General features: G+C 42.1%; 1 protein-coding gene across 1 annotated transcript in view; it reads left to right on the top strand.

Moving 5' to 3' along the window:
* COG5 (component of oligomeric golgi complex 5) overlaps window positions 1–16,927 on the top strand; it is a 2,640,594-nt gene that overhangs the window by 445,005 nt on the left and 2,178,662 nt on the right. Inside the window, exon 5 of the mRNA XM_069629143.1 lies at window positions 12,787–12,856. Coding sequence (XP_069485244.1) covers window positions 12,787–12,856 — 70 coding nt within the window. The remainder of the gene's footprint in view (window positions 1–12,786; window positions 12,857–16,927) is intronic.

Genomic DNA, 16,927 nt, shown 5'->3' with positions numbered 1-16,927 from the left:
GCAAACATCACCCTGGCACGAGGTAGGCATCACGCTAGAAATTATTTCTGAAATTGTGGTTTCAGAACATGAAGTGAAGGTAAAACAGGCAGCAGTAGTGTTAAGAGGCCTATGTTCAGAAATGATGGGGTTCACAATTTCACTGCTCTCACATGCCTCCATGAAGCTCTGATGAGTGTAATCTTGTTAATGAAGGCATTATGGATGGTTTGGCACCAATCGTTACCTTTTACTGGAGCAAGCGTAGAGTAGAGATATATTGTGAGAAACCTGAGGGTGTCCTCACTTCATTCTCCCCAACATCCTCTGCTCAGGTGGCCAGGAAAGGGCCATTGCTTTTGGATCCAGACCCTGGGGAAGCGAGGGAGGGTCACCTGGGTAGGGTAGACTTGGCGCGTGGTAGGAGGATGCCTAAAGGTGAGATGCGGTAACCCCCATTTCCATTCCATGATGAATCTTTCATCCCAGTTCCTATTTTGTGATATTGTTACCCCATTCCCCATGGCCAGTATAACACCAGAAGATATTGTCATTCTAGAACCAGAAAGAGGGTAAAGAGGAGGAGGTTCAAGGATGAGATATTGTATCCCACTTTTTTTAGTGAGAACCAACGTTACCCTGCCCCTGCCTTTTATGGGCTGTTTTAAACCATCTCCTCTCCTTTTCCCTCATTTAAACCATGATAGTACTGGGACGAGGAAGAGGCGACTAAGAGTAGTGAACACTAACCACTCATTTCACCGCTCTGGTACGAGTGCTGTGAGGGTCAGGCCTGTCCCAATAATTATGGTCAGGCAAGTGAAACCGAGTGTTTACACCTGAAACCTGCTAAATTCCTGTGTACATTAACACAGAAGTTTACAGCAGAGGGCAGTGCAAAGGTCTGGTTACTTTACATGACAGAAACCAGAAGGCTTCTTTTCATTTTTATCTACATCTATGTAATTGCAACTCATGGATAAAAGCCTCTGAAACAGAATGTATTTCTCTGAAGCCTTTCAAAAAAGAAACTGCACACTTTGATAAAAGGAATGGTATATTTCTATTCAGCTTCTGCTGTGTTGCACAAACAGAAGCACTGTGCATATTTATTTTCTTAGCATTTTAGGATTGTAAAACCAAGTTGCAATGGCGAATTAATATTGTGTAACAAATTATGCTTTTTTTTCCCAAGTGACAGCAAATCAGTATTGCACTATTGTATTTTTCGGAGTTTCTGTGCTGTGTGCTTAATCATCCGGAGGCAAATAATGTGTACACCTATAATAATTTAATTTGCACTCTAATTATATAAACAGTGTGCAAAATGATGACTGCACAGTCTAGTTTACATCCATTCAACCTTGCAGTCAATGGGGTACATTATTATGAATGGTCAGTGGCAGCAGAGTCTTTGTTCAAGGGTGAGTGATTCTCATTACACCAATCACTGGTGTTATAGCCTCAAAAATTTTCAAGACTACAATTAAATCATCCAAAACCTGACTCTCCAGGAAGTGCAAGCACTGTTCAAAAACAAACAAATGAAAGTTACATTTGTAATTGAAATAGAAACTCATCAAAATCTTTCCCTGTGATAATCCAGATGGGTATTTAACGTATGTAGCGCTTCATACATGGTTCGTCCAACATCTAGGCACTGATTATTATACCGCAGTCAATACTCAGTTAAGCAACCTCTGAAGGATGTTGGCCAATAAAATAGCTCAACTGGTTGAGCACTCGTTACTGCGATCTGTGTGTGATCTGTAGGTTGCAGGTTAGAATCCCGGCATGGCCAACTCGCCCTTTCATCCTTTCAAGGTTGATAAAGGAGTACCGACTTCAATTTGGTGATAATTTTGATAAATATGTTCTATGTACAGCACTTTGCAAAAAGCGCTATATAAATATCCATTTGACCATGAGTTTAGACATAGAATTTAGCATGGAGTCCTTGCCTCTCTGCACTGTTGTATACATTGGCATACCATTGGGGAGTAATAGCTCCAGGAAATGAGGACTTTCATTAAACATCAAAAGACAATTCTGCTATCGAAACTCAAAACACACAATACAATTCATGAATGCTTTACTATGTAATTGGCTAGGTTTTTGTGTGTTGAACATTTAAATATATACAGGAGAAATGGAATGGCAGGACCTTAAACAAATAAGGAAAGGTGTATTCCGTCACAATACAGAAAATTTCAGCTTGGTAATTATTTCCATACAGTTTCTGCACACGTCGGCTGGATGTCACATTTTACTCTTTTGCAAATGAGAAAAGTCATTTTTACTCTCTTAAAATCACATTTACTCTCAAAGTTTAAAAATAGGGAATACAATACTCCCACCTCAAATTCTTATCTGGAGCACTGGTTGCCGTTGTATAAAAAGAGTGAGAAGCAGCAGTGGAGCAAAACAGCGAGGCCGGAGAGTGAGGACATCCGAGGTGGAGCAGACAGCCTGTGGGATGGTGAAATGGATGCAGAGAGAACAGAAGCCAGGAAGACGCCAAGGCCATTGTGGGCCACAAGAGGGTCTGGAGCTGAGCAAAGCCTATTGCCGTGTGTGCCCCGTTGGGAGTGGGGAACACACAGTCACCACCAACCGCTGCAGGAGAAACCAGAGAGAGAGAGAGAGAGAGAGAGCACTGCTCGCCAGAACTTCTCGGGAATGAGAGAAGAGTGAAGGTGAATCAATGAGCGAGACCAGTGCACCCAGAGGAGCGGCCGCACACCGGTGAGTGACAGGGAAGGATCACGTAGGCCGGCTCGCTCCAGGGGCATGGTGGTGGTGATGGTGAATGCTGAATAAATAGTAGTACACGATAAAGGAGTCTGGAGACCAGAAAAGTAAACTGATCTCGAACAATTTGCCAAGCATGAAATAAGTTTTGAGGAATAATGAATGGGTCGGAAGACCAAAGATTAACTATTTAATACTGAAAAAGCTAACAACAAGCATATAATAAGTTTGAATGCGGAACTGAGCAAAGATATGAGAATCTTGCATGAATTAAATAGAACATGATGTGCATTTTTGAACGAGATGAAGTTAAAGAAACAGCACTGGCAAACAAAGTGAAAGGTGCGAAAAGCAAGACAGTCTTGGATAATGTGAAAGCAAGATGCTAACCAGAAGAAATACCACAAAGGAACGTGAATGAAAGTCACATGTTGATAAAGGCAAGAGGCCATTAAAGTGCAACAGAAGAATACATGGACTTGTATCACAGATGCAGAAAGGAAACCTGTGTTGCCAAGGAAGTCCTATGAGAAAGTATTAACAGTTGTAAAGCACCAGGGTTATCGGTTTTGTGATCTATCATGGGTGGACCGTGTGGTATGAAAACTGTGCCTAGACTGAGGAACTCTTCCTTTGAGTAAACCAAGAGAAGTCAAGAGGCTGAGACTGGCCAGCCTAAAGTTGTTCAAGTGGTAGAAAGAAAAGGAAAACTACATATGTTGAATTGACTGTGAAGACTGAAGTGTACATTTTGTGTAACTGTGTTGAACTTGGGGAAGGGAACCCAGAGTACATTTTGTGGAGCTGTATTGAACTTGGAGAAGGGAGCCCCAAGGCCATCCGGTGGACCTGTGTTGAACATAGGGAAGGTATCCCTGAGACCCTTTTGTTTGCACTGTCTTGAACTTGCAGAAGGGAACCTAGAGCAAACCTGGAGCTGGAAGAAGCTCTGAACTTTTTGTTGAACACTGTTTCTTTTGTTGCTGACATCCTTACACATTTTTTAGCTTTATTTATGAGGGCAAGTATAGGTTTTGGACACAGACCGACTTTTAAGTTGAACTTACTGACTGGGACTATCCTTAGTTTATTTAGGTAGGGAAATCCCACTTTAGTATAAGGCAAGTTAGTCCTTACACAACCCTGGCATATACATAAATAAAGACTGTGTTTGAATTTTGAATCTGTTGTCTGTGTCTTGCTTCATGATGCCTTCACAATGCACATACATATATGTAATATAACAGGGGGCGGCGGTTGCTGCCCTATAGTTAAGGTAAAATCTTTGTACAAAGCAGTAGAAGTTTTAGACAAGTCTAGTAACTTTTCAATCGATGGATGGATTTGGATGACCTTTTTCAAAAATAAAGATTGTCACATGCCCGTGTCCAACCAACCCCCCCCCCCCCGAAATCGAAATATTTGGAAAGAGTAGTTAATAAATGAAAATGTTATTGCGAAAACAAAAAAGAGCTGTTTACGCCCGACTCTCATTAATTTTCCCATAGAGAAAAGGTGCAATTTGTGAACAGCTGTAGAGCAAAAACCGCTATACAAATTTAGATAAAATAGAGAACAACTTGGGCATTTCCTTGACTAGTTTGGGGGTAAATGCGTTCAGTTATATTCGACTGAGAAGGGGGGCTCCATGCCCCCATGAACTTTCATATATCTCCCATGTTGCTTTGCAGCAGAGAGGCTTTTCAGAAATTTAAATCTGCCATTTCTTTTTTTGTGCTTGATGCGAGTGATTCTAATACCAGGTGAACCTGAAAATGAAACGTGAACAATCCGTAGTAACGCAGCCTTTGAAATTCAGTGAACAAACCTCGATTAAAGAGATGTTAAGGTGAAGATTTAATGCATCAAAACCCCTGAAATTCGGCAGCCATTTCAAGCAAAGCCACCTTAACTATGCACCCCCTGTTGCTGAGTGTATGGCCATAATGATAACATCAGAGATCAGTGATGACATCACTAATTACATCACATGACATCACTAAAGAAATCAGACGGAACATCATCTATGACTTCACTACTAAAAGCAATGATTAGCTTAATTATATTTTCAACTGTGAGAAATATGTTCGATGAAATATATGTACATATTTACAAAGTACATTTTATTCTTCTCTTTCTTAAAATGTAGTGTATAGTCTACTACAATTTAAAGTATATACAAAAATGAATACAATAAAAGATAGTATGTGTAAATATGTATTTGATTTGGAAGGTCACATTTAGATTGAAATAAAAACTCCTGGCTGATTTACAAAACAATGACATGTCTCAAATGAAATCTTACATTTCTAAACTTCATTTGTTTTCTATTATGTAATTATATGGCATACTTTTATTTTATATTACCCTTACAATTCTTATATTCAACGCTATCACAGTACACAAGGACATGTACTTTGTGTTTTACATGTGTTTTTTTCATTTCTCATTTAGAAAATAGTTTATATACTATTTGTACAATAAGTAAAATAGAGCATTTCAATGTGTACATTTAGTATTTTATTAACAATCAGGAGTAAACCTGTTTCTACTTCGATCTATTCCTATTTTCATTTTGTATTACTATACTAGCAGAAGTACCCATTCTCTGAACGGGTTCTGTAGACAGACATGATAACACTTATCCTGTAGGTCGCTGTTCTGATTTGTTCATTGCTTGATGTGCTTTGCACCCTGAAGTAAACTGCACTGAGAATGGGAGTGCGTGGCTGGCTGACATACCCCAGAGCAGACATTGGGAATAGGCGAGAGTTGGTGTGCAGCTGCATACTGGGACTTTCTGTGCTCTCTCCCCACCTATCATCTCACCCTGGGGTGGTGCAGTGTTTGCGGTGCAACTATCTTGGAAACTGTGTATCCTAGGGTCTGGGCCTCGAGTTTTGTTCCTCGTGTCTGGAACGTTCCTTCTATGACCACATGATATTTTGCCGATTTCAGGCAACTGCCTCATGTGTGAAGGTGCTGAAATCCAGGGAACGGGTTGGGGTGTCCAAATGTCATGTAGCCAGTCATGCCCGCAGGGTCCTAATAGTTAACTATGCAAAATGTGGTGCAGATTGGTGAAATGGTGTGGAATTGTATAAGGAGCAGCACTTCGCCAAGCCACAAACCCACAAACAAATGTTGAATTGTGTTGAAATCCAGAGAACCTGGTGTCCAAATGTCATGAAGCCAGTATATTCGGAGGCTCCTAATAGGTAACTATTCACAATTTGGTGCAGATTGGTGAAATGGTGTGCAATTGTACAAGGAACATCGCTTTGCCACAAACCTACACATTTTGGCTTTTCTCTGAAATCTGGGGAAAGGGGTTTTGGGGTGTCCAAATGTCATGTAGCCAGTAAAGTCATGTTTGTTTGTGGGTTTGGATGTGGCGTTCTTGGGGACGTAACTCCTCATGAACGGTAAGGTCTGGTGTAATGAATTTTGCTTGGAATATTCTTTATTCCATTGCCGGATTAATGCAACTATTTCTGGCTCGATAGGTCACCCCGTTCCTGAGATAATTAATCTTTTTGTTTTTTCTGCATTATGTTTTGTGGTGTTACACCGCCATCTACAGGCCATTTGTAGAAAGTGCTCATCATCGTGCATCGGAGCTGAAACAAGATCAACACCGGATTCATTTCTATTGCAACATTTTGTAAAGGACAGGAACTTCACCCTCATGACATCAAATGGAGTTTTGCTACAATTTATGAAGATGACACAGCTGAATCAGTTGATTTAAGTTGGGTTCAATGTTTAACAAAAATACTTTCTTCTGTATTCTCTCGTTTCATTAATGCTTTAATCCCACAAATATATTTTTAAAGACATGCAAAAAAGAGAGCAGTATTTAATCCCACCCGAATGAAAACAAAACATTGAAAGCTGAAACCTGATCAACACTCTGAAGAAGGAAGATCGCAAGACCATTAAGCAGATATAATTCAACATGCTTTGAGACGCAGAACAATGAAAGTACTGAAGAACCTGAAGCAAGACTTAGTAATCAGAGAATGTGTGCTGCTAAAAACAAATTTTATTTATTTATTTGCTTTGTTGCGCCGAAAGCCCACGAGAATCGGGCGCAACAATGAGACAAGTACAGGCATAAAAAAACAATACAATGTTAGACAAGACACTTAATGGTACCAGTACATAGAAAACAAAGTAGTCGACCTGACCTGAAAACTCAACCTCATATTCTTAAATGTATTTGAATAGTTGGGTTTTTAGCATCTTTCTGAATGTGAGGTGGTTGGATTCCAGTCTTAGGCTCAGGGGGAGTTTGGTTCAGCTTACAGCTATGCAGTTTGGGAAGTCTCTGCCCAGAACGTTTGCTTTCCTGTGTGCAGTTACTGCTACAAGTCACTGAGCTTCTGATCTTAGAGCTCGAGTGGGATTATAGCTAGCGATTTTGGATTTTAAGTATACCGGGGCTTTGCGGTATAGACACTTATGTGTCAATGTCAACGACTTGAAAAGTGCACAGTCTTCGACCTTCAGCCAATGTAAGTCACGCCTAGCTTCACTAATATGCTCTGATCTTGTTTTTTGTTTAATTATTCTGACCGTGTTGTTTTGTATCAGTTGATATTTCAACACACTTTGTTTACTCGCTTCTAGGAGGAGCGCATTCCCGTAGTCCAGGCGTGATAGGATGGTTGCTCTGGCAATTGTTGTACAGTTTTTTTCATTGAGAAGAGGTTTAATTGCTCTCAGCAGTCTAGTGTAGTACGAGCAGTTTTTGCTTGCTTGATCGTCTGAGTTCATGGATGCTTCTAATGTCATGCCCAAGATTTTGACCTTGCATGCTACTTTGATATGTGATTCTTTGATCTTAAAGGATTGGTATTCTGATGTAAGTTTAGCCAAAGCAACAAAACTGCTGAAGAAACTGAAACACAACTTGGTGTTAAGAGAATTAGTGCTGCTGTACAGCGAAGGAATGAAACTGCTGAAGAAACTCAAGCGAGACTTACTGATCTGAGAATTCGTGTTGTTAAAAAACAAAGTAAACTGCCGAAGAAAATGAAATGAGACTTACCGATTAGAAATTTAAAAATCTGGGAATTGAAATCTCGGGCAAAGCCGGGTAGTTAAGCTAATATATATAAATTATCTTACAAATAGCTGACGTACATTTGTCACAAAATGGAGTATTGTAATTGCTTACTATTAAACGAAATTGAAGGTATTTCTATAATATTACATATTTGTAATGTAAGTTTCATAACTTAACTACTGCAAATGATGCTCCACATGTACTCATATCATACATGTTGACCAGTGTATTGTTCTATGCCATATTATTATTAAATATCATAAAATAAGATAGGTACCGAAAAAGTGAAAGAGAACATTTTTAACATACATAATGCATGATGCCATGTATGGTGTAATTAGCGATGCCATCAGTGATGTTATATATGATGTCATAAGTGATGTCACCAGTGATATAACCTCTGATGTCATGCTGGTCATACGCTGCACCACAGGGGGTACAAAGTGGTAAGGTTGCTTGAAATGGCTGCTGAATCTCAGGGGTTTAATTGCATTAAGCACCTCAATGATATGTAAGTGACCCTGCACAGACCGAGCTGTGAGAACAAGGGGGGAAATCCCAGATGGCCGAAGCGGAGGACAGCTGAAGAGTCACCTAAGCGGCTGTGTAGTGAGAGGACAGCCAAAGACACCGAACACCCCTCTAAAGAAGCACCACTCGAGGCAGACATGTACGTGGTGACTCACTGGGAGAGGAAGGTGGGTGAAGGAGAGAAAGAAGGAATGAACCCACAGCAGGGAGATGTGGAGAATCCCCTAGAGTGGGGAGTGAGAAAGAAACACCCAGAGTGGGGAGAGATGGAGAAAGCACCATAGTGAAAACCCCAGAGCAGGAGGAGACACGAGAGCCCCAGTGTGGGGAGTGAGAAATCCAGAGTCTGGAGAAACTGGGAGAAAACCAGCCTGGGGAGAGAGAAGAAGAAAACCTACAGAGGAGAAAGAGACACACAACCAGAACAGAGAGTGAAAAGGAGAAAACCCCCATAGTGGGAAGAGATTGAGAGAACCCCAGTGAGGGGAGGAAGAAAGACTGAACGAATCCCATAGGGAAAAAAGGCAGAAGGAATCCCAAAGGGGGAGAGACGGAGAGCTTGGACTGAAAGATTTTAATCCCATTCCAGGAGACCATTTTAAACTTGAACTATGGGAGATTGCCTTCATTAAAGCAGACAGGGCTGGGCTCAGAAGCCTGCAGTCATTTGTTCCAGTCCACAGTTCTCCAAAGTGTTGCTTTGTTTATGGTTTTCATTTGAAAATGAAGAAAAGTGGTTAGATCAGGGCAGGATTCTGGACGAAGGACTAATGTTACTTTCAACATCCTGAAAAGCACACTTTTGACTTGATTTTATACAATAGGGTTTGAGTTTAGGGAAATATTGTATGGATTGTGTGATCAGCTAGGCAGGAATGAGACGCGGACTCATGGTTCTTGGTTATAAACTTTTATTGAAACAAATGGAGGTTTGAAAATGCCTCACTTGTCCTTATTCTGAGGTATTTCCCTACCTCTACCAAAACTCATGGGTCTTTCCTTTGTCAAAATGTCCAAAGCAAAATATGTCCTGTGTCCGGAATCCTATTCTTGCTGTCTAACTCTAAATATAACTCTAAGGTGCAAAGGGTATTGTCTCTGATTCTCCAAAGCGCTCAAAGGTACCAATTGAACACAAAAGTTAGAATCCAACATAAAAGGTTTCAAATGGACAATGCTCACAGTTCCAAGGAATGACTCCTTTCCCCAGATTTCTTGTACTGCTATGTAAAATTCAAATAGCGAACAGTCAAGTTACTTTGAACCCAAAAGGATCACTCCCGCCTCTTGGCGTGTTAACAGTTTGTGGCAAAATAACTCCCTTCCCCAGTTTTCTCTTTATCTTTAATATGATTCAGATCCTGAGGGCATGTATCTTCCTGGGGATTCTTTCACTTTATTACACTTTACATGCAGGTCCCAGACTCGCAGATCATATGGTATCTTCCCCTGCCAGGCTCTTCTTGTAAATGTACAATAGTTCACACTCTCAAGGGCATGGGTCTTCCTTGAGTTGCTTTTATATTATATTTGTACACATACTTTATCTTGCCTGGTGTATTTCCTTGCCAGGACTTTCATGCAGTCTTTCAAACACTTCACCTGGCATACTCTCCTGCCAGGACTTTGTGCTATGTGTTTTCCTTTGTAGTCATGAAACAACATTAGCCCACTTCTGGCTTATCGACTCAGGTTTCACACCCTTCATTTCAATATTGCCTTCCTCTTTCATAAAAGGGTTATTTTACCCTTTTCCAAGAGTATTCCCTTTTACTTCGCTCTTGCCCTTGAGATATGAATTTAATTACCTGTTTGTAGTTTGCTTCACAAATACGTTCACACGTTCATTAGCCTCCCTTTGTGTCTTTCACTTTTTTTTTGAAGCGGTACACTCTGTCAGGCAACACAGTAACTCGTCTATCTTCCTATGGCTTACCGGTTGCTCTCTGATCCCTCAATTTGATTCCCTTCCTTCTGCGTTATTCTTACAGAGTGGCATACGCTTGCAGACAACCCGGTAACCTGTCTGTCTTTCCTGGGCTTACCTGTTGCTTCTTGCCTTCTTGCTCTGGGTCTTTTCAACTTGCTGGATCAATATGTGTCCCAACAGCCCCTGCGCTCTCGCTGTGTTCCTTTCTTTGGTGTGTGGTTCTCACTGCCTTCTGTTCTCGGACGGCAAGCCGTCAGCACCTGGGCTTCTCTCACACAGGTTGGGGCTCACACACACCTCCTGCGGCGTGGTTGCCTTCAGTGTGGTTCTTGGCATCAGCACAGGTCGCGTGCAACCCAGCATCTGCAGTACTCTCTTCTCTGTCAGCTGTAGCGGATGCCCTTTTAAACTTCCTGGCATGATTGCATAGTCTCCAAAGACTAGACCGTTGCATTGGTTTACTGGTATTCTTCTTCCTCATTGCTCCACTGCTCTTCTTGTCTCAGCTATTACCAGACAGTTTTTTTGAATGATGTTGAGGAAGCTGATACTGGTCCTCATTGGGAGCAATCCTTTATTTAAATTTTATTTTATTGTTCATTTGTAACGCCCTTAATACCAGCGAGTGGTTTCTAAGCGTGGGATCAGGATTCAAACCTGTGTTGTGCCGCGTTGGGTTGCTTCGAAGACAAACGCGTTGCCCATGAGCTTTCCTTACTACTCCCTGTCTCTTCCTCATCCCAGTTGTTAACATATTGTTCTTTGTGAGATGTTGGGGAGTACTAAAAGTTGATCTAATAAGAGATTGAGGGAGTGTGTTACAATATGACATTAGGCCATGTGGAATAGAGGACACCATTACAAGGGAATGAAGGGCATGTGACTTTCCCCATTGATGTCATGTCATTTCCCCATGGTGGTCCTCTCTCATATAGGCACCCCCACGGTCAGGAAGCGGCTGCCGTCCATTGACTACAGAGGGGGAGGCCATCTCAGGGAATTAAGTGATGACATCAGATTCATCACAATTGACAAAAACAAGGAACCCTGAAACTAATATCTGATAGTCTGAGTCCTTATTTTGACCAAACACAATAGCTTGTTGCTTCTGACTAGCCCACACAGATCACTGTTCAGGGTGAGATGGACACACATCTTTGCAATTGCAAATAATCTACTTTGAAAATGAAAAACTGAACTTCTGAAAAGTACATGTACATTATGGTGCAAATGAAACATGCGTTCCATTTTGTAAATAGTTTTTTTTCATAATTTACTGATTCCCAAAAAGTGGTAAGACTTCACCCAACTGTTCCCTACAGACTAGCGGGCACTCCTTGGTTGTAGAACTGAATCGCAATCAGGAACATTAGTGCAGGGGCGGATAAAGTTTTTCGGTCTGGTTTAGTGGATACACTTGACCCCCGAGTAGTTATATCTCAGTGCTGATGGATAGTTTAAAAGACCAAATATATGCTAGACATCTGAGCTGTACAGGACCTTTGCATTTTCTCCATGCAATACAAGGAGGAGTTGGGCTAAGCTATTAGTTGCTTTTTGCTTATTTAATTTAAAGCCCAATTCAAACTTGCAACTAAAAGGAAAGGCATGCAACAGCATTGGCTGGGGGTGAGCCAGGGCATCAGACATTGCTGGCGTCAGAATTATTATAGCTCAGTACTATTTCTCCCTGTCCCCTCATCTGGCACAAAGTAATACATGACAAAGAGTACTGTAATTACCGAGCATCTCATTTTTTTACGTTGAATGGTTCGTAATGGTACTTCCTCTTAGCTTCCTGAATATCTGTGAAGAAATCGATTTTAATGAAAAACTTTGAGATTAGCAAATTAACATATTTTTTCCTCGGGCCATAATTTGGTGGCGGGTCATTGGCTCAAGTGGTAAGGACCAAATCCCAAGGTCTATAAGGCTATTGGCACATGGTTGTAATAACAAATCTTTTTTCTAGTTTTTGCGGTGAAGTAAAAATGTTCCTTTAATAGTGAGTAAAGTAAATAGGCAAACATAGCAAATTAAATCTGTTTTATTTTGTCGTCTTTAAATAAGGCTGTCTTGATAAGTTTAAATTGCAAACTTGGATATAATGGAACATGTTTAACATGAGCATGCATTAGGTGTAATGTAAAAGTAAACGATTTCTCTATTAGAACGAGAAAGCACTTTCCACTGTTTTAGTTTCGTCTTTGTTTTATTAAATAGTATGTTGTAGCAAACTAAAGCTCCTCCCAGAGATGAAGTGTCTTGTTGAAAAAAAATCTTGCCTGGAAATTGCATTGTTGTCTCCCCGTTTGCTTTTGAAGATAGAATGTTAAGAATGCAGCCAACGCCAGTATTGATTGGCCTCTGAACATTATAATTGGCTGTGAGGAGGTCAGTAAGATTATCCATGTGCTAATGTTATAGGTGCTGAACTTGTGTCTAAATGTTATGATCTGCATTTTATATATTTGACACGAGAACCTTGTTGATCTAAACCACATATTTATTTTCTCTGTCCAAGAATCCGAACAAAGATTGTGGATCCATACAACAAAATAGTGTCCCGTACAGCACAGCTAGCAAGATTACAGGTACGAGTAACTATATATGTGCCTCTTATTCATTTCTTAATGCTTCTATTTTATTTTGCATGTTTTAGGCAGCATTACATTTTTGTGCAAAGAGAAAATCGCATAATGCCTGTTCACTTTTATTATACCATCTTTTCTAGTCTTTTACCTAATAAAATGGTTTAATTTAACATGTGACTATAATACTGAGGAGGAAGCAGCAGTACTGGCAGATACCACCCTGTGGGGACCCTGTCTGATCAGCCCTTACTGGCCAATAAACCCTCCCCTTACTGGACATAGAACTGTAGGTACCCGGGAGAGGCAGCACTTCCTGTTTGGTGTTACTGGTGAACTTATAAAGAGAGGCCAGCAGAGGGACATAAACCCTGTCAGAAGTAACAACCTGAAGGGAGATCAAAGAGAAAGGGGAATAAGGAGACATGGGATGGAGGAGAGAGGGACTGTGATATGTGACGCAGAAGTGTAGTTCAAGTTGAAGAGGGTAGCACCAGGCAGGATGGCCACAAAGAAGGCATGTACAGGGAACTGAGCGAGTAGGAAGTCTGCTCTGGGGCTGGCCACATAAAGATGGCAGAGGAGCGGTAGAAGCAAGTGTGCAGAGCGGGTGCTGGGGAACATGGGCATGGAAGGCAGTGATGCGTACAGGTGAGTCTTCCTCTTAAATAAGGTCCACCTCTAAACTAATCATCAGAGTGAAGTGCTGAATTCAGGGTACTCATTAACTGTCTCTATAGTCATGGCGTGTATCCTCTCACCAAGCATACCAACTGAATTCATTGTGCTGCTCTGTAAAATCTGTGGGCATTGCTTCCTTCGCCTCCAGGCTTAAATATGTTGCACTGGAAGTATAATAAAATGTGTATGCCAATCTCATTTTTTTTATTGTTTTTATTGTGCTTTAAAAACATAGAGAGATCATACATCACACATTCCCCGAATAGACTGTAACACCATCACCACCCTCCACCCACTGCTCGAAGTTGAAATACAACCAAGGAAAACATTGAGCAGAGCATAAGCAGGGTTATCAGTTAGATTGACGATTGATTGCAGTACAGCTAATTGACAGAAAATATGCAACATATGGACCCTAAATGTCTTTCGGTCTGTGGATTGAGTGCATAATAGTTCCAAAGTCCGACTCAGTTTCATAACAATGTAATATATCAGATGTCTGCTGCTCGTACATAGGAGCCTGTCCCCTGCCCCAAACTATTGCCACTCCTGGCCAATAGTAGCAACAGACCCAAGAGTTTCCTTACATGCTGAGGCTGCTTAAGCGGTATCGGGTAATATTATCCCCGCCAATAATATCGCAATATATATGGTTGTTGGGAACGGCCATAGGCAATATTATTAGTGTGGATGATTTTCGGGTTAAAAGGGTTCAAGGGTTCCGGGGGTGTCCCCCGCAGGTTCCATGGGGTCATATCGCTGCAAAAATATGGCGACTTTCTTGAATTGCAATATTTTTGCGGGGATATTATCACATGGAACCGCTCAAGCAAATGGCCCAGTGGAGCCATCGTCCAGGACGGGGCTACCCTCACACCTGCAATGCCCTCAATCATTTCAAACAACTGCACCCAAAATAATTGGACTCGCAGACAGTCCATGCCAGAAGCAGAAATGACGCTGGGGAAACACTACATCTTTGGCACAAGTCAGGAGCCTCGGGAAGAATCTGTTGATATCCATTGGGGTCAGATAGTACTGGTGTAAAAAATAGTAATTTATTAATTTGAAGTTGCTGTTGATGGCCACTTCCGTGTCTGCATGCAGCAGTATCCCCCTACTTCTTCCGAAAGGGGGGCACCAGAGCGTCCTCTGCACGGGTTGTAGGTGAAAGGGTCGAATGAAAAGATTCAAAATACAATTGTTTCGAATCATAAGGACCGAAAACCAAAAAATCGATTGCAACCCCCGTTTTTGCCCCAAAAACCACATTTTTTACCTATACCAAGCCCCCAAAAAAATACATTTAAAAAAAAAAAGGCATTCAATCCTTTTTTTTCCGATCCTTTTGAGTCGAATGTATTGTATTCAACCCTTTTTCCTTCGACCCTTTGACTGGACAAGGGCTGTACGCAGGTTGGAGATTATTCTGGTCTTTATCCCCGAGCTAATCACCCCGTGCAGGATAGGTGCAATATGGAGCTCCAGGGGGAAATCGGAGAACCATTCCTTCAGTCCTAACTTCAACCTGGAATATACAAAGATGTTGAAAGCTGAACACCCCCCACCCCCTTGTCCACTAGGGAAGAGGTCTGGCCAACATGTGATGCCCAATCGTTCCATACATTGAAGGAAAAACCTTCTTGGCCGTGAGTGGAATCACTGGAACGCATTTAGGTGGGAGAAGCGGAGAGTGTATTAATTCATTGTGTGCTGAGCCCTCAAGCCCTTTCCAAGCGCTACAGGTTAGTTCTACCATATTGCGCGCCATGGTTATCTGCTGCAGCAAGGTAAGAATGACTGCTCTAAGGAGCTAGGGGGAAACCATTACCCTCTCAATTTGCACATGTGCCCTGTCTGGCACCAAATCATACCCCAGTTAGGCAGACAAGAGGCTTGCGCTGCCGTCAAGTAAACCTCAAAATCTGGAGCCATCCCCTCTCCAGGGGTGCTAGCAGTTTTTCCCAACAAATACAGGCTTCTTTTCCTTGCCAGATGAAGTTTGTTCAAATCGATTTCAGCGATTTAAAGATTTTGGCGGGGTTCGCTATGCGGACATTAAGGAATACATAAAAGAATCTGGGAAGTATTACCATCTTGATTACTGATATTCATCCAAAAAGAGACAAAGGCAGGCTCATCCACCTGCGAAGAAGGGCCTCAGTGTGAACCAACTTCTCCCCATAGTTTTTGTGATAAAGCACTTCGGGCGAACTTGCCACCATCATCCAAAAATAACGAGTACTCTCTGGGTGCCGTTGGAAGTCAAACTTCTCCTGAAACCTCTCAGTCCCTTTGGTTAGAAGAAACAACACTGACTTAGGTTTTTCAAAAAAGGTAGCAGGCGCACCTCTCCAGAAGGGTTGACATTGAGCCCAGGCTGCAAGATATGAAATAAACAGCATTAAATTGTCTGCACACAGTGAAATAATCAATTTATCTTTGAATAGTTGCACTCCTCTGTCTACATGTCTTTAGCGGACAAGTTCCGCTAGAGGCTCTGCCGCGAGCGCAAAAAGCAGGTGGCGGACACCCTTGCTGCATTCCTCGTTCCATCAAAATGGGTACAGAGAGCCTACCGTTCACCCGGAGATGAGCCTCTGGACCTTGATATAGCAGGTAGACCAATCTAACAAAATCCTCTCCCATGCCCATACGCCTCAGAACTGTGAAGAGAAAAGAGCCACTCAATGAGTCAAATGCCTTCTCAACGTTGAGAAGGGCCGCAACCACTGAGGACTGCCATTCCAGAACCGAGAGGAGCCCGAATATTCTGCAGAGTCTGTAAAACGTGGATCTCCCGGGGATGAATCTGGCCTGATCAGCCAGTATACACCGGGGCCATATTGTACTGTCCAAATTGATCAGGGATATCGGGTGGTAAGAGTAGCAACTTTCCGTGCGTTTACCCGGGTTCTGGAGAAGGGCAAACGCTGCCTCCTGCATTGACTCCAGTCAGACGCCATCCTGCAGCGCCTGCTGAGGAACACGGAGCATATGACGGACCAGTAACTCTGTATAGGATTTATAGATATCGGCCGAGAGGCCGTCTGGGCCAGCCGCTTTTCCAGCGGGAAGCGCCTTAATAGCCTCATGAATTTCCTGTTCTGTTAGTGGCCTACCCAACCATTCTCTTTTCTTCTGCGCTGCCCAGCACAAACCGACCTGATCCAAGTACTCTTTAATCACCCCTTGCCCCACAGTAAGCTTAGTGGAGTACAAAGCCCCATAGAAATCTACGAATGGCCCCATTATTTCCTCATCTACCTGTAGAAGCTCACTGGACTGATTTGCTATTGCCGCAATATGTGACTTTGAGACTTCTGACTTAACCATCCTGGTTAACCAGGTCCCAGTCGTCTGACCTTCCCCGTACTGTCTCACCGCTGCTCT

Source organism: Ambystoma mexicanum, chromosome 12 (genome assembly GCF_040938575.1).
Source record: "Ambystoma mexicanum isolate Mex_15411 chromosome 12, UKY_AmexF1_1, whole genome shotgun sequence".
Classification (NCBI taxonomy): domain Eukaryota; kingdom Metazoa; phylum Chordata; class Amphibia; order Caudata; family Ambystomatidae; genus Ambystoma; species Ambystoma mexicanum.
This window is presented reverse-complemented; position numbering and strand designations above follow the sequence as displayed.